Here is a 26,178-nt window from a genome sequence, read left to right as displayed (position 1 = left end):
AGTGGCTAGATGGAAACCAGGAGAACTTATCCAATGCCAAGTAGTATAATTGGTCACAGGTGATTCCAGAGGTTCAGGGGGGGTGTGGTTCCAGATAGGGCTCAGCACAAGAGAAAATCACAAGGAGACTCAAAGGAAGGTGAGTTGGATAAAACCCAAAAGGTCTGGACTTGAGAAAACACAAGGAATAAAACACAGGTTAGTAACTCAAGGAAACCCAGTAACTTGCAGCAGGGGCCGTTCAAAGTTACCCAGAGGCTTCGATGATTCAGAGTCTAACGCTGTCCAACAGGAGCTGAAGAACAGCAGTCCTCAGCAGAACTGGTGCAAGAGACTGGCTCTGGTCTGCAACTCGAGAGCTGCAGAAGCCAGGTAACAGCAAAACACAACAGAATCTACACACAGTTTTGATTTTTCCTTTGGTTCCTTGTGCATTTGAAACCAGGTTTTCTCCCCGACTTTAGTCTTCCCACGTCTCTTACGTTATGTGAGGAGCAAATCTCTGAAAACAGCCGTAACGTGTTCTCACAGTCAGACTCACACCAAAATGGGTACAAGACTGCGGCATCGCCTGCCACCAAAAGCAGAGAAATATTGTTTTGCACACGCCTCTGTGTGTGTGTTCATTTGTACAGTTACCAACATAGGTCACAAGATTTCTCATACTGTTATTTTCAAGTTTTGACCAAAACATCCTTAACTGAACATAAGAAGATTGTGGCAGCCTGGCATGAAAGGTGGCGTGATGCATTCCGTCAAGGAATGCTAGGCCTTTAGCTCAAATTCAATTCAAAATTCAAAAATACTTTATTAATCCCAGAGGGAAATTAAATGTTGTTGAAGCTCATTCTCCTGGTTTCATTAAAGAGTTGTTCTAGATGCTGGTGGCTGTGGGCAGGAAGGATCTCTTGTGGTGGTCCATCATAGTGAATCTGAAGAAACTGGCCACAGGCGCTGATTTGTTTACTTGGACTTGGTGAGACTCTCAGTCCTCCTGGGCAGCAGGACCACCTGAATGTTGAGCAGAACTCTTCCCAGAGCGATGGTCACTCCTGTCAGCAGCTTGTTGAGCTCCTCATCATTGCAGACAGCCAGATGCGGGTGCCTGGGGATGATCCTGGTCTTGTTGTCACAAGCCGTGTTTCCCGCCATTCCAGGATTTCGGTGGTCAGGTACTCGAGCACCGCCACCAGGTAGACGGAGATGCATCCACGGCGGCTCCTTTACAACTCGTTTGGGATTTGGGACTGTAGTTGAGGTATTATTTGAGCTTTGAGATGTTAATCAGCTGCTCCCAGTTGTAAAAAAAAATGCATTGTTGCCATGGTTACGCATCATAACAAATATCCAAAACTAAAACAGCTTAAGTAAAAATCCTTCCAGCTGCACAGCATCTGAAACCAGAGGAAACAATCATCTGAAAAAATGTGATTTACATCCAGAACAAGAGGAATTAAAGTTTCCAAAAGCAACATCTCATAATAAAAGTAACAGAGCTGCTCCAACACGCAGCCACCTCGAGTGGCGCAATTCTAGAACTTGTTGTTAAAGTTGTGTTTTTATCTTTAATTTTGAAAAGGCTCCAATGTTCATAAAACAAATGAAAATAAAAAAAAAAGAACTCTTGCTAGAGAACGTCTGCCTGGTATTTGGTTGTCCTTGGGTGAGGAGAGTGGAAACTCCAATATCCATAATTAAAAGTGTTTGTGTGGGAAACGAGTGGGCAGCACATCTTGGCTAAAGACAGGCAGGCGGTGGTTGAAGGACAATGATTATCCTAAGCAGCGCACTGCACAGTGTAGAATTATGAACACTGCCTCTTTGGCAGAGTTGCAATTTTGCCTTCTTGTCTGCCAAAAACACAATTATATTTATTCCCAGACCACTTTCGTTAAACAAACAAACAAACAAACCAACAAAACAAAAACACATAAGTGAAAACAAACAAATCAGGACCACTTTGTATTTGTAAAGATCAAGACGTTTTTTTTTTTTTTTTTTTTTTTTTTTTTTTTTATACCTTAGCAAACAAATAAGACAAATAAGAGTGGTTCATTGAATATTATCAAAGCTCATTTTATTTTACACAAACCTGGGTGCATGAGGATCAATATAGCGTCACATTGTTAAGATTGGTGCAACTATTTATTTATTTTGTCAATTTACCAGTCAGTTCAAGGCTCCAAAATAGCCACGGGTGTCTGAAAATGTGCTCAAATAACAACATAAGAATGTAATTTCTAAAGCTAGGCTGTTCCTTATGTATCATTTATGAAAGAACCAGTCTGATGAAAAGTCGTAGCTCTGCTCAGCCACATTTTCCTTTGATTGTGAGTACGGATGACTTTGTGACCTACCTTTAGTTTGACCTAAGTTTCAAAGACAATGCATGGCATCATTCCCACTATGATGGGAGACTGACTGGAAAGCTGTAACAGAGTTATTATTCATCAAGCTAAATGGTAATGCACGTTTAGTACGCACAGATTTTTTTGGTCCCCCATTGCAGAGCAAAGAGGAGGAACTGGGAATACCGTTTGTTTGTCCATTCATGCATGTCGTGAGCACAATAACTTAAAAAATAAGGCAGGTATCAACTTTCTTTTTGGTGTGTGACTGCATCTACGCTTAAGAAAAGTCTCTATCAAAAATTGGGTTGCCACATCAAAACCCAAGATGGCCACCACCATATACTGGTACGTATGTAAACTGGCCACCCATATTATTTGAGTAAACTATGCTTTGTCTTCTTTTTTTAATACATATTATTTGTTGTTTTGAGGATAAATCTATGGTGGTCAAGGGCACCACTGGCCACCCCCTGGCTCAGCCAGTGGTCCTCATTGTGAATAAAATTGCTTCTTTCACTTGGCATGATCTGTCACTCTGTGCTGCCTCAGACAAGCAAAAATTAATTAATTTAATTTAATTAAAACTACCTTATGTCTTATCCACAATGTAGCTCCTACCCACTTGGATATCTTGCATCAAAAATATCAAAATTCTTCAATTTCAGTCTAAAAAACACTCATCTCGAAAACTAGAAGATTGCACTATTCAAATTTTTCAGTGACGGGGACATCTTGTTACTGTACAGTTGCAAAAAGTGCAAACATTTTGTAAGGCATCAACAAAAATATAATTCTGATTCAAAGATGCCCACCAGTTTCAAAATAAAATCATCTTATGATGAGCAATTAAAAAGTTGGCACTGTCTCTATTGAACATCAACAATAATATTGTGCACAATCATGGACAATATTACGAAACTTCACCCTCACAGTTCGTGTTGTGATTGACTCTCAGCTACTCCCACATCATGTTTTGCTGAATATTTATAAAGTTCATTAAATTATAGGAATTGTTTGTGTTGGATATTTTGATTGGATCTGTTTTGTTGTTTATCAACACTACAAACAAACCCACAACGGTTCTGACAGTCTAGTTTAGTGTGACAGCACTCTAAAATCAAGAATCTTAAAAATAATGGAGCTGGCTGAGAGTAGATGCTACTGAAAAGGGTTTTATTGACGCTAACAGAACAGTGAAAGTGTTGATTAGCTGCTGAGACGGGAAGCCACAATCAGCAGGGTCCAAACTCCGTAAGCAAAAGTGGTTACTCACCGTTTAGGAAAAGTTTACCCAAATGTTTTTGTAACATTTCGTGGAGTGGACTAACTCAAACCATTCTGCTGACTAATGTGGAAAAAAGTGGCAAAAGCTACGTGTCAATGTTTTTGGAGCTTTCTCTGGTGATTCTGGACATTTTTTTTTAATCTATTTTTGCTTTTGGCACAATCGTGATTTCAGAGCTGACTCATTTTTTTTTATATATGACTCATTCGGCTACATGTTTATTTTTATGTTCTGTTGAAGAAAAGGGTTTAGGAGGACTGATGGTTCCTGCCTCCTCATTGCAGTTTTTCCTGAGACATCATGGTGTGGACGTGCGTCACACTGCTGGCTATTACACATCACACAAAAAAAACAGTTCATTCTAACCAGAAATGCCTTGATTTTTGTCACAGGACAATTTTTATTTATAGATATATTGAGTGAAATTAAATAAAAACTGTCTTTTGATTTACCAACTAAATTCAAGAATCGTTTTATTAGATTAAGTTGAAATGCAGGAGTTATGGTTGCCATTCTTCAGAATAATGTCTACAAATTTAAACTATACTTCTGCTGCATGTGTAAAGGATGACTATCTATGTTTGAGTATTGTTTAACCAATGTTTAAATATGTATAAATGTCAGTGAATGTCATTTGTACTGCAAAATGCTAAGAGTTCTAAAGGGACAGAACACCGTATTACATTTATCCATCCATTATCTTCCGCTTGTTGCAAAGTCGGGTCGCGGGGGCAGCAGCTTGATCAGGGAGGCCCAGAGCAGCTGCTTTACACTTGGCTGCAAACCGCTCCAGTGCGAGCTGAAGATCAAGGCATGTCGACGCCAACAGGACCAGGGAAGCTATTGTAGTGGACTAGGCCTGATGTCGAAACCTTGACCTTGGGCACCTTGTGGGACAGAAACAGTCATTTCATTGATTTGAATCCAGAAATACAGGTTCACCCATCCTGAGACTTTCTTTCTTGAAAATTCAAGTGAAAGAACACTCTCTTTTCTATTATCATTACTGTTTTACAAATGTTTGATAATCAAAGTGTTTTAGTTCAAACATTTTAGATGTTGCAGTGAACTAATCATTTTTAATTAACTGTGAAAACAGTAACAATGATTTTTTTAATCCTCATGCAAAGTTAGAATTCATGTTAAGGCCTGTTACAGAGTAATTATGCATTTTCTGATTTTCTGTCTTTGAATGAGCAGTGTACGTTTGTTCCAAGGTCGGAGCCGAAGCAGACAAGTGTTGGAACAACTGTCTTGTTTTTAAATCCTCTCAGACGTAAACAGAGAAGTTGGCACCTGTTTCTCCAAACTCGCCCAAACATTTCTCTCGCCTGTCTGAAAAACAGTTTCAATCTGTTCCATAACATTCTTGCTGTTTTCTGACTTCTAGTAACCTTTTACGTCACAAAACACACCCCTGTCTGGTCGACATTGACCAATAAGAAAACTCCCAAATGAACCGGAAATAGAGCCCTTTAAAATGTCGGTACTTCCTAGTTCTCTCAGGAGATTGTGAGTTCTGTGAGTTGCCGTTGGAGTCGGGCTGGAGAGTTTGCAGCTCCAGTCGTTTGGGAGAACAGAAGTCCAGCCATGATAAAGCTCTTCCGAGATTGGGATTATAACATCTTCCACCTCTGAGTGGAACTCGGACGAACCCCACTCATGTGAGGTCCACTGGCTGAGGTGAACTTGTGTCAGACGGAATATCGTCACGACTTCGGACGAGTCACAGCCATCCTATGGAGACGCTGGACAGGTAGCGTTAACTGGAACTCCGTATCCGCTGATTCATCTTCAGAGAGGTAACGAGTCAAGTTCACTACCGAGTGTACCGAGGAAAGCTGGGTTCGAATGGAGAGTGTCGTTTCTGTCAACACTCTCCCTCACACACCATCTTTTACTCCCTTTAAACTTCATTTTCCATCTTTAAATTCTTCTATCAAGTAGAAATCATTCCAGATATTTTAGAAATGTCTGTGTAAAGTGCTCATCCACCGCCGTGTGGATAATTGATCATAATTGTACAGCTTGCTGATTAATTATGTTGTTATTTTCATATTTTGCCAAATTAATGTAAATGTTTGATGTTAAACTTTGATTCTGTAAATAAATGACCACATTCATTTTGATGGGTCAAAGATAAATAACGTCTCACGTTACATTTTATTAAATTCAATGCACGTTTATATTCAGTCCAGAAAAATGAAAGAATCCGTTTTAATCAGGTGAATATCTCAGGATATGTTCATCTACACTATCCTCTCATCTACCGGGGAAAACTGCAACACACAGGCACCAAGATGGGGGGCTAAGAGTACCCACACCAGCTTGACGACTCTCACTATGGACAACTCCAGAGTGGAATAAAGTCCAGCCCCTCTCAAGGAGACTGGTTTCTTAGCCCATGCTGTGCATCGAGGTGAGCCCAACTGCATCTGGTTGGTACCTCTCAAGCTCAGACTCCTTTCCCACTGGAGAGGTTATGTTCCATGTCCAAAGAGCCAGCTTTTGTAAGCCAGGGTTATCCAAGGCCCCTGACTTGGGTCGCTGCCCATGCACCTGACTTGTATGGCCCCTCCTGCAGGTGGTGGGCTCACATGAAGGCAAATCCATGTAGCTCGTTTGGTCTGAGCCCAACCAGATCCCATGGGCAGAGATCCAGTCACCAGGTGCTCACCAACAAGCCCCTCCCCCAGACCTGGCTCCAAGGTGGGGTCACAGTAAACCATGTACGGGCAAGGGACACTGAGCTCCTTGAGTTTTCCTGTCCATAAGAGTCGTCGGTATCACTCTTGCCAGGTTTGTCACTTAGGACCAATCTGCCTTGGGAGACTCTACCACGACCAATTACAACTGCCCCCGACCTCATGCAGGTGCACAAACTCTTCCACCACAACAAGGTGGCGATTCAAGGAGGAGAAGTGTTACATTCTATATTAAAATGGCCTAAGGTGCAGTCTAAACCGTAAAGCAAATAAAACATCTGTACCTCATGTCTTACTTTATAAACTCAGCCATTAGGGAAGTAATTAAAAGGTGGTAATGATGGATTTTCTTGATGTGTGAACGAAATGTGTAAATTACTCTCGCTTGACAGACCTAATTAGCACTCGTGTGTTGTATCAGCTTCCTTAATAGACTTTATTTAGTGTGGGGTGTGAATTATAATATTAGTTAAATGGCTCAGATATTTTTTTTTAAATCTAGTTTAATTAAACACTATTTCCAGTTTTTAGGAAATAGCCTCTTTGTAGTATTTACATCTCTTACGTCTCTGAAAAAAATAGCTGAAACATTACAAATACCCTTAAAAGAAATAAAGGGTTTAGAACTGATGTCGGTTGGTTTTTAGACAGACTGACGTTTTTCTGCTCTTCTTGGTACACTACATAATATGAAATAGTTGCAGCATCTTTATATTCACAGACAGCCTCATATGACTGACAACCTATTTAAAATGTCGTGTGTGCAGATTTACTAAAGCTTCATTTACATTTTTCATTATTTGAAAAAAAAAATCTGCTTTATAAAATTATTTCATGTTAATCCTTTTTTTTTTCAGAATTAATGAGTGATTTTCAGATTTCAATTTTGCCTCGCAAAGGGATCCTGAATGTAAAATAAATCATACATTTAAATTAAAATGACAGAGAAATGATTATTTGTTTGTACACATTAAATTTATATTAAAATAGCATACCTTCTATTCGAAATAAAAACAACAAATCATTTTATTATACTTATATTTTATTAATTTCACTGCACATGTTCAGGGAAACACATGTCAATATGAACTTGTTACATGAATATCTATTGCACTATAGATATTTTGTCGTTTAAAAATACATGTCGTGAAATGGTTTTCAACTGGCATGGCACCAAGAGGGTATAAATAAAACTTTTTTTGTCCGTTTATAATAGAGTTTGGCACGTTGCTATTAAAATGCGATAATATCAATACACAAAATCATGGGCACACATCATAAACAGTACTTGACACTCATAAACCCCACGGGAAACAAAGAAGCAGTCCGCCTCAGATGACTTTGATTAATTTACAACTGATAACATGATCCACTCATATGGATTTCTGATGGGAAATCTGCAGCCTTTAGCCTTTGCTGAACTGGCTGACAACGACAGATGTGAGTGAGCGATAAATGGATTTGGGTTAAGCAGATGAATGGTTGTTCATATCAAAAGAAGGACTTGGATGGACTGAGGATGATTACAGACAAAAAACGTGGTGCTAGTGCAGTTAATAAAACATCCTTTAATGTAGGATAAAATAGTTAAAATGCAGAATGATGGGCTGGTCTCAACTGGCTCACTCCCTCAAGGTGTTTTTGTTTATTATAACCGTCTTTATCTATAGTCACATCAACACATCCTGCACTTTGCAGATATACTTACAGAACATAGAGGATATCTGTAAAAATGCCTCAAACACATGTTAGTTGAATTAATTTACTGCCAAACACTTTGGGCATGGTGGAGGGAAAGCAGCCACTTTTAAAGGTTTAGCAGCTTATCTGTAAGTTTGTGTGAATTTCCCACAGAAAAAGATAAAAAAAACACAAAAGGCATGTTAGACCTACACGTTTGTGGTGTTGGCTGTAAGAAAGACAGATGTAACACAAGTGCTCAGGATTTGTCAGACAAATGATATTCGTGAACAGGATTAAGGGGTTTTGCATATGAGCATAAAATGATCAGAAAGCACCAGGTTAATGAGGCTTAAAAAAGTTTAAAAAAAACCAAACTATTATTTTATAGTAAACCAAGCAGCCACACAAAACCAAGCAAAGCAGGAGACATGGCTGTGTCACAGTTTTCACAGTGGAGAACACGCTCGCTGTCTGTATTCCTTAACTACGGTGGCCAGAAGGTGGATATGAACAACATGTGAAAAAACAGAATTACATTTCAAAAAACGCAGCCAAAACAATAAAAACACATAAACAGTTGAAAAAAATAGAATTACACTTGGGAAAAAATAAAAATAAAAATGGAATTACATTTGAAAAAAACAGAAATACAATTGAAAACAACAGAATTACATTAGGCAAAAGCAGAAGTGGCTGAAGTGGAAGTGGCCGGAATCACATAAAAAAAAAATGGAATTACTTTTGGAAAAAAAAAAACAGAATTACATTAAACCAAAGTGGAAGTGGCCAAAGCGGAAGTGGCCAAAGCGGAAGTGACCGGAATCACATTTGAAAAAACAGAATTACATTTGAAAAACAAAATTAAATTTGAAAAAATGAAATTACATTTGAAAAAACAAAACTACATTAAGCAAAATCAGAAGTGGTGGTGTTTGTTTATTGTTATTTATTTATTACGTTTTAATTTTTTTTCCAAATGTAATTTTGTTTTTTTCAAATGTAATTTTGTTTTTTTCAAATGTAATTCCAGCCACTTCCGCTTGGGCTTTATGTAATTCTGTTTTTTTTTTTTTTTTTATACCTTTTTTTTTTTTTCACATGTGATTCTGGTCAATTCCATTTCGGCTACTTCCGCTTTGGCCACTTCCGTTTTGGCCACTTCCGCTTTGGCCACTTCCGCTTTGGCCACTTCTGCTTTGGCTTAATGTAATTCTGTTTTTTCAAATGTAATTCCATTTTATTTTTTCAAATGTAATTCTGTTTTTCAAATGTTGTTGTGTTTTAGTTGTGTTATTTTTAATGTAATTATTATTATTTTTTAAATGTTGTTCATTTACACCTTACGGCCACCGTACCTAACAGTATTACATCATATCTTTAATACAAAACTCGTCACCTTCATTGTCTAATTAACTATTGATGACATTTCTACCACAGTGGAACCATCTTAACCAGTTTTATGTACCATTAGTGAATGATAATTTTCAAAGCGCTGGAGGACGTATCAATCCAATGCATCACCAAACAAAGCTGCTTCTCGAGTCAGCTGATCAATATTAATGAGGTTTCGTCCAGGTTTTTGGTGTTCAAGGACCGAACTAATTTTTTCACGTGTTTTTAATGTTTAACTCTGATCTGTCTGCTTCCTCATTTCTTTGCTCAGGGACTTAAAAAACAAGTTCAAAGGATGATGCTGAAGATGTTTGCAGAGCGAAGTTTAATCCTAAACCCATTGATCTGTGAGCTGTCAGTGCTGCTGTGCATCACTGATTAACAGCCGGAATCTGAACTCTTTACAGTCTTTTAAAAAGCATTTAACTCTGTCAAAAAGACTCACAGGTCTTGGCTTAAGTATCATATTGGAATCTTTCCAACAGGTTTCACAGCATAAAGATAAAAGGTATAAAAAAAGTTTTGTTTATTTGTTCACAGCAAAGCAGGCAACGGTCAGACATCACACAGAAGCTATGGCATTAAATAATGAATCATCAAGACAATATTTTACATATGTAGGCAGCAATGGTAGAAATTAGCATTTGGAGCAACAAAACGTTCAGAACATACGTTTCCAAACTAAGTACAAGCTTTTGTAAACTAAGCACAAGCCTTTTTTTCCTCCTAGTAAACTAATACAACTTTACTGCGTAAAATACGAATAAAAACAGAATGCAATGATCTGCATGTAAGCCCACAAATGAAACTTAGAAAACATATCAAATGCTAAAACTATTTTTTTTAATAATAAAGATTTGATCGATTTGTACAGTGGTGTTGAACTTTGTGGCAGCAACACATTTCCAAAAGGTTGAATAAATAAATGGGTGGAATAAGAAAAAGCTGAAGGAGTGTTTTGCAACTAATAAAGCCAAATGACAGCAGGTTAGTAAGAGGACTGCGTATAAAATGAACATTTTAAAGAGGATGACTCTCTCAGAAGTAACGGTGGGCAGAGGTTTACTTGTCTGCAATAAACTGTGTTTAAAGTGATAGAATGATTTCAGAAATATGGTTCTCAATAGAAAATTGGGAGGAATTGAATATCCCATCATCTCAGTTCATGATATCATCAGAAGTGTTGAAGGATCTACAATCAAAGGACAAGGCTGAGCGTCTAAATTAAATGTCCAGGATTGTTGGGCCTTCAGGCAGCACTCCATTAACAACAGATATTCCATTCTGAACATTAGATGAGCTCAGAAACACTTCCACGGATCGTTGTCTGTCGACCGAATGATGTTTAAAGCTTTTTCATGATAAGAGGAAGCCATAATGCTGTTGTCTTCTCTGCACTAAAGCTTGTTTAAAATGAACTGAAGCAAATGACTAAACTTTTCTGTGGTGAAATCTTGTGAGAAACTACCAAAACCACGTTCGTTGTATTAAAGAAGAGCCGGACTATCCAGTCTAAATCAGTGCACAGTGTAAAAACATGCATATCTAATCATCAACTTTTTTTTAATGCATTGCTGCCTTCAAATTTAAATTGACCTATTTTATTCCCCAAAATATGATAAAATGTCTTAGTTGCAGTCTTTGCTATGTTTACTATATACTGTGGATAAAATTAGTTTAAGAATTTTGGAGATCATCACAGTTTGTTGTTATTTACATTTTACACAATACCCCAATCTTTATTGTATTAGGGTTGAATCTTTTTCTGCCCCTGTGTTTGTCTAAAGTTTTAGTTTATCAAAATGGCTATAAGACCTTGTTCACAACTTTAGGCAATCAACATGGTTTGGTTTGAAGCACACGCAGCTGCTCACTGTAGTTCCTTGAAATAACACTGTATAATCAAAGGATTACAGATTCTGAGAGCAGGAAAGACGTGAAAAAAACGGACAAAGCTGTGAACAAGGTGCAATAATTATGTCCGATACCATCTGCTGTAAAGATAAAATAAACCGCCTTGTTTGAGAAGGAGGTGCTGAGACACAGTGATGTTCGAGGATGAGCTATTGCCCATCTTCCTACTTCCTGTCAAAAAAGCTGACACTTCCTCCCAGCCACGTTGTTTAGACTCGGCTGCATTAATTACTGCGCAAACCGAGCCCGCAGTATTCTGCCTCGACTGCAAAATTGTGCTTAGGAGTCTATGTCCCAGAAGTTTTAAGGCTTTTGAAAATCTCAATACCAGACATTATCCTAGATGCTAGTGAGCTATGTTGATGTATAACACGATGAATGAATACATGTAGGAGCATTATTAAAGGCTTACATATCCACAAATAAGCACAATCAAGTCAGTTTCAAAATATATAGAGAAATGTTAAAAGAATTGGCCTGGTATTGGTGTTTCTTTTTTGCCCAACTCATCAGATATGTTTGTCTTTTTTTTTTTTTTGTCAGAGAGGAAAGGTTCGCAAAGCACCTAATTATGGTTGAATCAAATTTGAACTTGCAAGACATGAGAGTTTGAGGCCAGTAAGTCTTAGTCACTTTAGTTTAAATGCTAATGGATGATTTTTACAGTTCTGCTCTTATTAAGACAGCTCCGGCCGTAGATATGTTCTGTGCTAAAAATATAGATTTTTACTCCCCTATTCAATGGTGTTTTCTAAAATCTTTTTTTTTGTCCTACAAAGCTAACCCCCCAACAAAGAAGAAAAGTCAATTGTCAGAGCACAACCCAACCATAGATGTGTATGCAATGCAAACCTTGCCTCCTCAGATTGGCTCCTGGCCTATCCTTTCAGTGAGAGCCAATAAAAATGAGGAGTTAGCGTTAGTGCTAGCTGTGGTTAATGGAGCCAAAGAGTCGCCATGGCGAGCAGAACCGAAAGCCCTAAGTTGGAAGCAACGGAGGCAGATAGAAGCCGGCCATCGTTTACCAGCCTGAAGGAAATCACCTCAACTTTGAACCCATCTTCAGTGGCCATGCAGCGAAAAACACCTTCCTTCAAGGGTGTGTTCACCACCGGCCCCAGGACACAGAAGTCTCCAGAGAAGAGGCAGGGGTAGTTCTTGATGCAGTTGTCCTTCTCCCAGCGGTAGGTGGCGTGGAAAGAGTGCACAGGGCAGGGGAGGAACACCGTCGTGTTTCTCCCCTTCACCAAAACTTCTCGGGGAGAAGTTCGACGTTGCTTTAGAGCTACATGGAAAAAAAGAAATGAAGCAATTGCTTAGTCAAGTGCATTTTTCATTTGCTGCTACACACAGTAAATAGTTTTGTAGATTGTTATGAAGGTAATACCAAGGTGACAAAAAGAGAAAGTAACCACCTGAGGGACAAAGGTGTTCATAGATTTACAGTCCCTGAAGTCTCTAAATTCATCATGCGTGATGTTGGTTTATAGTTATTTGGTCAATTGTAAATTTGTCTGGGAATATAAAGCACTAAAGCCCAATCTCAATTTGAATAAGATAACTCAGAAGCAGATTCTATAAAACTACCTGTCTCGTGCAGAACTACTTTGTGAGGCAGTCAATATGAGCTGAATGAGAAGGTTTGCATTGTGGCCCCCTGGTGGGTTCATCCACTCATAATCTTTGCAAAGGAAAAAAACAATTTGGATAATTAGATTTGAGTCCCATGCTTATCTGATGCGAAAACAGGCGTGCTAAACCCACTGTGGAGGAAAAAAAAACATGCACTACAGCCTAATGTATTGGGCATTGGGCTTTTTTAACAAATCAAGGAACAATACATTTTCATAACATAAGTAATATGCAATCCCCACATGATGCTGGATTATGGAAAATAAAAACATTGTCTGGCAAAGTGGCAAACATGTTTTTGATTGTGTCTGTGTCTGCAGAGTTAGCAAAATATCTCCTGAACCACTAGACAGATTGTATTGTAACAGAAAAAATAAAAAATAAATAAGTACATCTACAACTGTTCAATCTTTTAAGTCAACCATATTCAAGATGACTGCCACAGCTACCTTAACAAACAGATTCAGGGACACCCCCCCCCCCCCCCAATAATCTTCATGTTTATTAAATAATTTTCTTCAGTTTGTCTCTTTAATGCAATTAAAATATTTGTGTAACATTAATACTTAAGACCTGCTTTTATACAGTGTTAATACAATTTTTGTCATTTTAAACATGGGGTATTTTTCGTTCCAGACACAATTAAAAAGAAGGATTAGAAAAATGGTTTATAACTCCATCAGTTTTACAGACATTGAGTTAAATTTTAAGTATTAGAAGCTGAGATTCATTTTTATTACCATATGTTTTGGCCTATAAGTCACAGTTTTTTTGTATAATTTACATGTCCTGCAACTTATTTATGTTTTTTTCCATATTTATAAAAATATTTTGACTGCGATATGATCGTTTTCATTCATTCTGACATTGAAAATATTGAACACTACCATTTTCAGCCGCTAGATGGCAGTCGAGTATTATGGCATGCCATGGTGTCATGTAATAGGTAAAAGTGGCTATTAATGACACAATCGGCTTGCCATAGCCTCCCACATTTGTCCAGCTCGCCTGGAGCAACCGTCAAATTAGTTTCATTTCGCTGCGCCGTCCTGGCGAAATGCAGCGAATTTGACCATTGAAGTGCATTTATTAAGTAAAAGGACAACTGAGACACACCTTTACTATAAAGTCAAGAAAACAAATCGTTTTTAGGTGGTTATCTTGTTAAATTTCCAAGAAATGTACAGCAAGTCGTCCCTCTGCGCGCTCCCGCAAATCTATATTTGAAATGCAGCTGATTTGTCCGTCAAAGTGCATTTATTAAGGAAAAGTTAGAGTGAGACACACCATTACTATAATTTCAAGCGAACAAATAATTGCTTTTAAGTGTTAATTTAGTTAAATTCTTGTTAAAGTCCTCCCGTGCATGCTCCCGTGGCCGCCATTTCGCAGCCAATCGATTTTTGGCACAACACCGGCCCACATTTCCGGGTGGTCAGTGGTGACGCATAACAAATGTGATGCATCAGTGGTGAAGCATAATAGATGCAACTTGTACGTCGCTTTACGGCGAAGCAACATATATATATATTTTTTTTTTTTTTCCCCACTTTATTAGATATATTTGGACTGATGCAACTTATAGAGTGGTGCAACGTGTACGGCGGAAAATACTGCAAATTATTTTAGCACTAACATCTCACAAGGATAATATTGCACAAGATTGCATAATTTCCAAGTTTGGACCAAAGCTGCTATAACTCTGCCCCTTTTCAAAGTTTTTTTGTGTGATTTGTTGCATAAACAGAATACATAATTATATAAAAAGTTAGATTATAATCTCATTAAAATCTATTTGGTTTTACATATTTGCAGTCATATTATTCCTTTGCTCAAAGAAATCAGTTCAAACATTAAAACACTTGGCTTCACAACCTGTTTAAGCATTGATTAGTAATAAACAACACCCATATCCTGATGTGAGTACATGTTGTGCAGGGACACGGCTGAAAATAAAGGCAGTGTCATACATCATATCACTTCAGCTGTTTGTCATGATTCGTAAGGTTAGAACCGAGCTTTGAGCTCTGAACGAGGACAAGGAATGAAACAATAATGCATTTTCTCTGTGGGGCTCTGCTCAATTATATGATAATCATCTCTTTTGCTATAGTTGCACAGAAATGTTTCCATTTTGCATTAATTAAGATACAGAGAGTGTGGGAGAGAGCAGATGAGGGCTCACCAGCAGCTTCCCCGCAGATGGAGGAGTTTGAATCATCAAGATTCTGAATAAGTGTTCTGTAAGTGGAAAAGAAGAGCGAGAGAAAAATTAGTAGCATAGAGTTATTTCACAAACGAGTAATGAGCTTTTAAATAAAGCCTCTTTTCTTACATGAAAAAGAAGACACATTTCACCATTATGGTGAAAAAAGGAGAAAAAATCTAAAAGCTTGGTCTAAATCTTGGCTTCTTTTTTTTTGTCTTTGAAAACTAGAAATACATAAACCCAAATACAAACAAGCAAAATATTAAGTTTGATGATAATCACATTATTTTAGGCGTTTGGAGCACATATTCACCGAGCAGTAGAAAATTTGGTTGGGCGTATAAGCGAGTTTTATCTGATGCTCTCAATAACTTGTTTTCATAAAGAAGCGCTGGTTCTTGCTCCTGATTGGTTCATGTACAAACAGCTGACAGCTCTGCTGCAGTGATGTCACGTCTGAGCTTACCCAGACGTGACGTTGTATCCAGGCGGGATGGAGATGCACTTCCTCCTGGCCTTGTCCCAGCTGCAGTATGGATCCCGGGAAAGGATGCACTCCCTGCATGTGTTGCCATAGCGATTGCAGTCAGCCAGTGGCAATCGCTGGACTTCCATGGCTGTACCAACATACAGATGCCCCTAAGAAAGAAACATATATAATACATTATTGAAATGTTGACCCTTTTGCACAAGCACAGCTAAAATTGATCAAATATGTTGTTGTTTTTTTGTTCAAATTGGAGCAAAATAAAACCCTCTTATGACAAACAGAAGATAAAAAGTTATTGATTTTAGCTGCACAAAACTTCAAATCTGACCTTGAGTGAGTCATAAATTTAAACACAATGTGAAAAATATTCTCTTGGGTAAATAAAAACGTTAAATTAATTTTGCATAACTTCCAAGTTCTCTATATAACAGTGGTACAGAATACAACAAATAGCCTGGCACTTTATGCACTGCGCTCTATGACTCAAAGTCACTGTGCACAGAAAGTCAGAGTCAGAGTCAGAGTTTCTTTATTGTCATTCGCACCTCATGTGGTACATGTGGTGGAGCGAAATTATGTACACGGGGTCCCAGTTACGTCCAACAATAAAATGTATAAGAAAAACAGTAATAACATCTAAGATATGAACTAAGAAAAACATCAACTAAATATACACTAAGCACTCATAACATAAAACATTGAACATCAGCACAAAAATGAACATGAGTCTGTGAGCAGATGTGCACGCATGAACACATCAACATTGAAACAGATCAGCAGCAACATGAAACAGATCAGCAGCAACATGATATGGTTTTTCACAGTGATTATTCTAGTTAGAGATTCATGAGTCTAACAGCCTCAGGGTAGAAGCTGTTCCTCAGTCTAGTGGTTCTACATTTAATGCTCCTTAACCTCCTTCCTGAGGGGAGTGGGGCAAAAAGTGTGTGTGCTGGGTGAGTGGGGTCCTTCATGATGCAGGTGGCCCTCTTCCTGCATCTGGAGGTGTAAATGTCTGTGATGGTGGGGAGGCTGATTCCAACAGATTTATGTGCAGCCTTCACCACTCTCTGCAAAGCTTTTCTTTCTGCAGCTGTGCAGCCTCCATGCCACACATTGATGCTCGAGCACAGGATGCTCTCCACTGCACACCTGCAGAAGGAGGTGAGGACTGAGCTTCCCAGACCAGCTCGCCTCAGCCGTCTGAGGAAGTAGAGTCTCTGATGAGCTTTCTTGATCAGGCTGGTGGTGTTGTTGCTCCAGCTGAGGTTGTCATTCATGTGTACACCCAAGTACTTGTAGCTGGAGACCACTTCCACCGCAGATCCTCTTATATTCAGGGGGGTGTAGGTGTTTTTGTTCCTTCTGAAGTCCACAATCATCTCCTTTGTCTTCTTCACATTGATGTGAAGGTTATTCTCTCTGCACCAGCTCTCCAGGTGTTCCACCTCTTGCCTGTAGCTGGACTCATCATTGTTTGTGATGCATCCCACCACCGCTGTATCATCTGCAAACTTTACAATGTGACAGCCTGGATGGGTAGCTGCACAATCATATGTGAGCAGAATAAACAGGAGGGGGCTCAACACACATCCCTGAGGAGAGCCAGTGCTGAGGGTTATGGTGTAGGAGGAGAGGTTGTGGATCCTCACTAACTGTGGTCTGTTTGTTAAAAAGTCTAGTACCCAGTTGCAGATGGAGGGGCTTAGTCCTAGTGTGGATAGTTTGTCCATCAGGGTTTGGGGGATCATGGTGTTGAAGGCGGATGTGAAGTCCACAAAGAGCATACAGACGTAAGAGTTTTTCTGCTCCAGGTGGTTGAGTGCAGTGTGGACCACAGAGGAGATTGCATCCTCTGTTGATCGGTTCTCATGGTATGCGTACTGATGAGGGTCCTCGTTGATGTTGATGGTTGTTTTGATGTGAGTCATGACCAGTTTTTCAAAGCATTTAGCGACTATCGGGGTGAGGGCCACTGGCCGATAGTCATTCAGACCAGTCACTGTAGAGCTTTTTGGGACTGGGATGATGGTGGCAGTCTTCAGGCAGGTGGGAACTGTCTCCAGGGTAAGTGAGGTGTTAAAGATGTCTGCCAGCACCTCACAGAGCCGATCAGCACATTCCCCCAACACCCCTCCGGGGATGTCGTCTGGGCCAGCCGCCTTGTGCGGATCAATCCTCCTGAAGGTACTCCCTACTTCTGCCGAGGTCACGCCGAGACGCTCCTCATCCGGCGGCGAGGCGAGTCCGGTGCTGGGTGGTCTGTTCGGGCCTTCAAAGCGCGCACAGAACCCGTCGAGGGCATCAGGCAGAGATGGGTCTCCGGGGCATTGTTCACTCCCTCCTCTATAATCCGTTATGCACTCAATGCCCCTCCACATGCTCCGAGGGTCCCGTGAGATGAATTGACCCCCGATCCTCTCCGCATATGTGGCCCTGGCCCTCCTAACACCAGCAACCAGCTCTTTTCTTGTCCTACTCAGCTCCTCTGAGTTTCCAGACCTGAAGGCAGTGTGCCCGGCCTCCAGCAGGGTACGCACCTCCGCACCCAGCCAAGGTCCTCTGTTTGGGTAGCTTTTAACATCTCTGATAGAGGAGACGGTGTCAGTACATGCACTAATGTAACCCAGAACTGAGGATGTGCATTGGTCAAGATCAAGCGAACCTCCATTTTCAGCAGCCTCTCTGAAAACCCGCCAGTCCGTTCGAAAGAATGAAAGACTACAATGATAAAGTTATGACACTCCTTAATGACTTAACAGTTCATTAGTTGTTGAAAAGAGACCCGGGAAGTGGTTACGAGAAGAAGTTGATAGTGTCTGAAACATTTGTAGCAGGACAAGGCCATTACAACCACTCTTACCTTTTGTGAGTCCATAGCCATGTTTAAAACAGGCACTTCGTTGTGAAACAGAGAGTACTGAGAGATGATGAAGACCTCATCGCTGGTGTGAAGAACTTTGAGAACTTTTCCTTGTTCTGTAGAAATACAAATGGAAAGACATTAGAAATTGTGCATAAGGTTGGATCAAAGGTTTGCATTTAAATAGCACAAAATCAAGTTTAATGTTTAGTTTTGTAGTTTTGTGTGTGGCATACATACATACATAGATATATACAGTATATATATATATTTTGTGTGTGTGTTGTTGTTTTTATTTTGTTTTGTTTTTCTAACTCACACACGGACCACCGAGCTGCTGCCTGGGGGAGCAGATGGGGGTTAAGAGCCTTGCTCCAAAATGTTTCATTTTAGCATCTGAATAAGACGATTAAATAATTTCACACATGCACTGCAGACCTGACCTTATGTGAGAATGCAAAGTTCCATATTAGTTATTTTTCCAATAATACATTTTAATCTACAGGACATATGGCATATTCAATAAAAACAAAAATACATATACCTTCTGTCAGAAATATTGTGTTTTATATGATGTTTCATTTAATATAAAAGTCCAGATTGCTGTTTAATGCTCAAATAATCTTAAACAGCAGCAAAACTTCATTCATTCTTTTTTCCTTTGTTTTGGATGTTAGTATGTAGTCACTTTGTTGGTTTTATAATTATTAATGTTTTTTTTAAGTTGATGTTTTTAGGAGAAAAATCAACAGCATAGACAGAAAATGAGAGGTTCTCTGCATCTTTGAAGTGTCATCTTATTTAGACTGCCGCCAAAAATAACCTCCTTTTGGTCTAATTTCCTTTTTTAAATCTCTGTAGACCTTTAACATGCTAAAAAAAAAAAAAAAAAAACTGTTACTTGAAGATATTTTTTAACCAGACTTGATCCCACCAGTTTCATGCTGCAAAGTTTGTTTCATTTTTTTTAGATCCAATGTTTTTTTTTTTTTTTTTTTTTTAAAGAACAACATTTTAGACATGAGTGTGAGACGTAGCATTAAAAAAAAGAAAAATAAATATTCAAGGTGAAAAACAAAAAGTACTCTGTATAAAACAAAAGATCAACGGAAAGAGCCATTTTGTGCCACATGTTCGTATCATCAAACAAATTCCAGGAACAGCAGGAGATGGAAATCTTTAAAAGCATTTTAGAGATTTTTTTATTTTTTTATTTGAGTATTTCATTTGGGTTCAAATCAGCCTCCAGCAGCATCTTAAGTTTCCACTCATGTACTCTTCCTCACTCATAAAGCATTAGAAAAAAAGGTGTTCAAGACTTTTTGGGCTTTATTACAAATTAATAAACTACAGCAGCATTTCATTACAAAATCTCTCTTTTAAAATATTTGGTAAACATTAAAACATCTTTAACTTATTCAGACAAGCCTTTGGAAGATAACTCAAATAATACACTTTTTAGCAGTGGGAATTAGTGATTAATTAGTTTCTACTTGGATTTCACTCTTTGATGCATTACTCAAGAAAAACAGTCCAGTGAACACAAGCTTATTTAATTTATTTCCACTCCTTTGTAGAATGACTGCATTGATTCTGTTTGGTCAATGATATATGTTTTTTTATTTTTGCGTTTTTGCATTTCCCACACAAAGCATTGATTTTTTGGAGTCCCATAAAAGAGGATGTGACTATTAAGCTTTGCTCAAACCATCATCCAGCTGAAAACCAACTATGTCTTATGGATTAGTCTGTTTTGTAAACTGAGATACTCAACTTTCCAAGTAAATGAACATAAAACCTGCTGCTGCTTTCACTCTGTCAGCCAATAGTGGACACAGCCTCAGTTTGAAAGATGAGTCATTATTCAAGCTGTGTGCCGTCACTCTTTCTTCAAGAACAGATTGTGCCACTATCAAAGAGCCTCAGCCAACAACAGTTTACAAAAACTCACTTTCGGCAGATTTGTATTTCCTTGAATGCTTTAGAACTTGTTTTTGGACTGATGGGTGGATGGATGAATGGATGAGTGGATGGATGGATGAACAAACTTCATTATCCCCAGCGTGAAAAGTTAATTTACTGCAACAACAGACGAAATTAAAAACAATTTAATGAAAAGTTTGCAGTGAAAAACGTGCAAAAAAAAAAAAAACAATTACAGGTTAAAAATAAGACTTTTGTGCAAACCATGAATAAAACTGCAAGTAATTACTTCAGCTGTGCAAAATATGTCTGGAACTGAGAAAAATACATTAAAAAAAAAAAACTAACTACAGCAAAAGAGCTCCAACCATTTGCTGCATCATGCAATAAAGGACCTTAGCTTAAAGAAGTCCATTCATTCTTGTCTTGTTTGATGTTGAGCCCCCAGTCCAGACTGCTATTGAAGTTAACATCCAGATATTTACAGTCTCTGCCTCCACTGAAACCTCAAGTCACATTTAAAGCAAATGTTTTACTAACACCACCCCCAACATTTTGTTCTCCTGAACAATATTTTAATTGTCCCGTTGCTGAGCAAAAAAGGGGAATTATAAATCCCCTCGGTCTGCATCCACCCAACCAGGTTGTGAGCACGATAACTTGAAAAACAAGTGTGTTATGAAGGTATAAGAAATGTGACTTTTGAAAATTGTGTTGCTACATTGAAAATCCAAGATGGCCAACACAATCTGTAAACCAGCCACCCCCTATCTATGCTTTCTAGTTTTCAAATTGCTTAAAAGTATAGTTTCCTCAAATGATTGAGGTTGCCGAAAATTAATCTATGGGACATGAATTGGCAACCCCCCCCCCCACCCCTAATTGCTCCTTTGCACGTAACGATCCGTCACTCTGTGCCACCTCTGACAAGAAAAAAACACACACAGTTCCCAGCGTGAACGTGTGATTACAGAGATAACGTTTATCTTAAGTTTCCATCGTCTGAATGTCCCCTCTGCAGCTTCTTGCTGTCACTTGTTTTCATTTGTCCTCAAACTGCTCGTCTCTTATTCACACGCTTCTTCTTTCTCCTCTGTTGTCAAAGATAGCATTCACCGTTCTGTCTAGATTATTCTCATATGTTTCATTAATCTGTTCTGTTGCTATTTTCAGCTCTTTCATCAAAACACAGTTTCAGCATAATGTAAAAAAAAAAAAATGCTGCTCTTATGGGACATTGCTGAGTGAATCTGTTTTTTTAGCTATATTTATCCAGGCAAAAGTTGCTGAGGGAACATATTCTCTCTCAGTCAAGATCATCCTTACCAGCTCTTTACACGCGTACAATCACATAAACTAAAAATAAAAAATAATGTCAGAAGAATTGGGGGACAAAAAGTCAACGTGCAGTGTTAAACTTCATATTTTTGCTAACAAGAGCCTTCTTTTTATCTCTACTGTAATTTACTGACTCAGCCTCGTTGTGTTCCTCTCTTACCTTCAAACCAGAGTCTCGGTGTGTGAAAAGAAAAATGCTCCTGATCTCAAACAGTAGCTTGAAGCAGATGTATGGGTCTGACATTCAGTCCATCCCTGCGGGAAGTTTTCTGCTGCACAACCACAGAACTGAAAAACAAGCAACTTTACACTTGTGTTTTTTTTATTTTTTGTTGATGTTTTTTTTCAGTAGTTTCTTCCCCCTCCAAATGACTATTGATAAATTTACTAACCGTTACAGTTTTTTCTGCTGGCAGTCAAAACATTTAAGGTCTCCTTCTATATCATTTTACTTAAAGAGGCTTTTTAGGGCTCACTGGGAGGCATTTCTGTGCTACAGAGCAAACAGCTAAATCTTTGCTTCTTATTGCTTTGTCTGCTCACACTCAACAGATTAAAGCTCCGTTTGGAAAAATCTGGAATGTACAGATATTAGTTAGAATTTGTAATAGCAGGGACCATGCAACGACAAAATTGGATGGGCGATTGCTTCAATATAAAGGCACGGCTGTAACACGTCTGGCTGAAAGCCTTTGAATTATTTTTTCCACACCCAGGCACAAGAAGATAACTAATCTAATCACCAGCATATAATAAATGTTATATTTATCTTGAGAAATGCCACAATCCCAAATGCCATCTCCTTCTACAGGTGTGCAGTGGAGAGCATCCTGTGCTCCAGCATCGACGTGTGGCACGGAGGCTGCACAGCTGCAGAAAGAAAAGCTTTGCAGAGAGTGGTGAAGGCTGCACAGAAGATGTTGGAGTCAGTCTCCCCACCATCACAGACATCTACACCTCCAGATGCAGGAAGAGGGCCACCTGCATCATGAAGGACCCCACTCACCCAGCACACACACTTTCTGCCCCGCTCCCCTCAGGAAGGAGGCTGAGGAGCATTAAGTGTAGAACCACTAAACTGAGGAACAGCTTCTACCATGAAGCTGTTAGACTCATGAATCTCTAACCAGGATAATAACTGTGAAAAATCACATCATGTTGCTGCTGATCTGTTTCATGCTGCTGTGTTCATTCGTACTCATCTGCTCACACAGACTCATGTTCGTGCTGCTGTTCGACGTATCATTTTTATGCTACTAGTGTTTAACGTATTTTGATTTTAACGTTTTTCTTAGTTCATATATTAGATCTTATTGCTGGTTTTCTTCTATATCTTAGGCTTTGTTGGAAGTAACTGGGACTCTGTGTACACAATTTTGTTCCACCACATGTACCACATGTGGTGTGAATGACAAAGAAACTTTGACTTTGACAATGATCAAAGAACTCTATTTCACATGAAGTTGGAGTGTGCAGAACATTTTATTGTATTTATTTTTAATGAAGCAAACCAGAACATCACAAAACTTCACACATTTATTACTCAGGTATTTATTATTTGCCGTATTTTGCATACACCTTAATCTAAATGTCAAATCCTACTATAACAATAATCTTCTTCGCTAACACGCTTTGTTAATAATTGGCTTTGCCCATTAAAAACACTGCAGCTGAACATTAAACATGATTTGCTGAATTGTTTAGAAATCATTTTACTATAGTTCCTCAGGGTTACTTGTAGTATCTGAAAAGCAGCTGTAAAATTAATCTATTTGTCTCTGTGCTGGTACAGTCTAAACACAGCTATAGGTCAACATTTATATATAAAAATATTTATAGGGCAACATTTTAAACGAGTGTCTTTAGCCTCCCAGAAGATGTTCAGCTGTATAAAAGGGATGTGGGGGAGTGGTGGCGCAGAGGTTAGAGAGGTGGGCTTGTGATCCGAAGATCGCCGGTTCACGCCCCGGCCCCGACAACATCAAAATTGTGGGTGGGGTAGGTGAAACACCCACACTTGCCCCCACCCTCATTCGCCCCACTCTGGGCCCATGAGCAAGGCCCTTAACCCCACCATGTGCTCCCTAAACAGGTCTCTCTTGAAAATGAGTTCTCGTGGCTCAATGAGACTAACCTGGATAAATAAAAGGCTAAATGAAAAAAAAATAAATAAAAGGGATGTCCAAGGACAGACAGTCAAACATTAGCCTTCTTTTCAGCATTGTTTGACTGCACATGCTGTGATCGAGTTTCATCTTCAATTAAGTATTTGCTTTTTGCAAGAGAAAACTTTAAACTCAAGACTAGATAAATGGTTTGGAACAAGCTTTAATTTTTGTTTTTAATTAAGCCACTAATACAGTGTATGTGAGCTGCATTGTGGGTTAAGTTTCATATTCACACTTCCATTTTTTCATTCTTTTGTAAATATGTGAGGCTCATAGTTCCATGTTTCTTTAACATGTTCTAAGTTTTTGAACATCAGGAGGGAAGTAATGCGTAATATAACCCAGTACCAGGCACTTGGGTAGTTCAAAACATCAAAGTTCATGCTCAATAATCCAGGTAGAAAAATCCAACAAAGTTCAGTCAGGGCCTCTGGATGGTTTCTACCTGGATTATTGAGCATGAACCTTGATGTTTTGAACCACTTTGGCCATGGCTGCCTCAGAGGAGTCGACAGGGGAGAGGGCAGACTCCAGAAACCATCTTATCACCGTGCTATTTATAAGACTGAGTTTGTTGTGGCTCCTTGGACTGATGAAGTCTTTTGGATGAAAGATGAAACATTTCAACAAAAAGAAACCGTCCAGAAGACCAGATTTAACTTTGTTGGGTACTTGGTGGTATTTACCAGGTACATGCACATACCTGGCTCTTATCAGGCACCTGTTCTATATATGGTATGCATCTCGTACTAACCTAAGCCTTACCTAGTAAATAAAGGGGACAAACAGGTAAACACATAATATGTATCTGTTTGTATTTTATATGGCAACCAAAAAAACTCAAATTTCCATTTATCTAGATCTTAATACATTTTTTCTTATGTTTTCCATTTTTAAAATAGTCTTTAGTGTGAAAATGATATGGACTTAATTTATTTAGGTTTCGTTGGGCACACGTTCAAAAATGTATTGTTGTTACTATTATATTATTATATTATTATACTACTACTATGTATTGTTGAGCATGCATCAGGATGTATTGTTGTTAATTATTTGAAATGTTTCGCAAAACCCTAAATCTCCATAAACTAGTTTGGTGTATGTGGAAGCAGACCTGCCATTCGATAGCAAATTGGCTTTTATTTATATATATTTTTGACAGACAGATTTCACCAAACCTAAAAGGAGAAATGCATCAAAACCCATTGCATCAGGCTACTGGGATAAGGTGTATATAAAAGCTTCGGGTCATCTTTATAAATCAGCTACACTGAGAGTGACCTCATCTCTTACCAATATAATTTATTTGTTGATGCAGTTATATGTGCTCCTCTGACTCATCGACTTCTGAACTGGAATTTATAACATGGCTTATCTGCTCACATTAGGGAAATATATATTTGTTGGATTTTTCCACCACCAAGGAGAACCAGTTTTCTCAATCTGCCAAAAAACACATTTATATATATATATATTTTAAATCAAAGGATATGATGTTTCTCTGATTGAATCAATAAAAAAAACGACATTTCAATAAGAAAGTTTCTCCGCATCCTTTGCACAAATATAAAAGCGTCTTTCAAATTAATTACGTAGATGCATGAGATTGACTGGGATGCAGCTGTGAATATTTATAGCTTGTCCTGATTAATAATACAGCACCTCAGACTGAGGAAGTCTCTCGGATGAGAGACGAAACGTTTCTATATTTTTTTGCTTTGTTTTTTTTTTGTTTGTTTTTTTGAATGTCCAGAGGACCAGATTGAACTTTTTTGGATTTATAGCTTGTGCTCTGGAGTGAAAGGATGCAATATCAAAACCAAAAGAAATAAAATGCTGTTGTAACAACTCTTATATACAAATTGCATCCCAGTACTTTAACCAGTAGTCCCTCGCTACTTCACGGTTTGTTTATCGTGGACTTGCTCTATCGCGGTTTTTCAAAATAAGATTGGACATGACACACATTTGGCTGATTGATGGATGAGTCAAACGATCAGCATACATTTTTTTTTAATTTCACATAATTTATTTTAAATTATTTAGCACCTGCCTCTTAGTGTGAAGTCCACTGCAGGATAAGCTTCCTGCTGCTGGTCACCATGCAGAGCTGAGAAGTGGGCGTGGCCAAGAGCGCTTGCAAGTGGCAAAGAGGAGAGGAGGCAGCGAGCTGAAATCATGACATTCTGTGCTCTTTTAGAGCGTTTAGAGTTTAGAAACATTGT

The 26,178-nt window shown here is 38.6% G+C and overlaps 1 protein-coding gene across 1 annotated transcript in view; it reads right to left on the bottom strand.

Moving 5' to 3' along the window:
* Nucleotides 1-11,036: 11,036 nt before the first annotated feature.
* Nucleotides 11,037-26,178, bottom strand: part of si:ch211-113g11.6 (uncharacterized protein LOC559008 homolog) — a 58,053-nt gene continuing 42,911 nt past the window's right edge. Inside the window, exons 11-14 of the mRNA XM_037676131.1 lie at nucleotides 18,525-18,640; nucleotides 15,638-15,810; nucleotides 15,148-15,203; nucleotides 11,037-12,615 (exon numbers count right to left, since the gene is read on the bottom strand). Coding sequence (XP_037532059.1) covers nucleotides 12,266-12,615; nucleotides 15,148-15,203; nucleotides 15,638-15,810; nucleotides 18,525-18,640 — 695 coding nt within the window. The 3' untranslated portion in view covers nucleotides 11,037-12,265. The remainder of the gene's footprint in view (nucleotides 12,616-15,147; nucleotides 15,204-15,637; nucleotides 15,811-18,524; nucleotides 18,641-26,178) is intronic.

Source organism: Nematolebias whitei, chromosome 5 (assembly GCF_014905685.2).
Source record: "Nematolebias whitei isolate Nwh7 chromosome 5, NemWhi1, whole genome shotgun sequence".
In the NCBI taxonomy this organism is placed as follows: Eukaryota; Metazoa; Chordata; class Actinopteri; order Cyprinodontiformes; family Rivulidae; genus Nematolebias; species Nematolebias whitei.
Note: the sequence above shows the minus strand (reverse complement) of the source record. Positions and strands in the feature narration are given on the sequence as shown.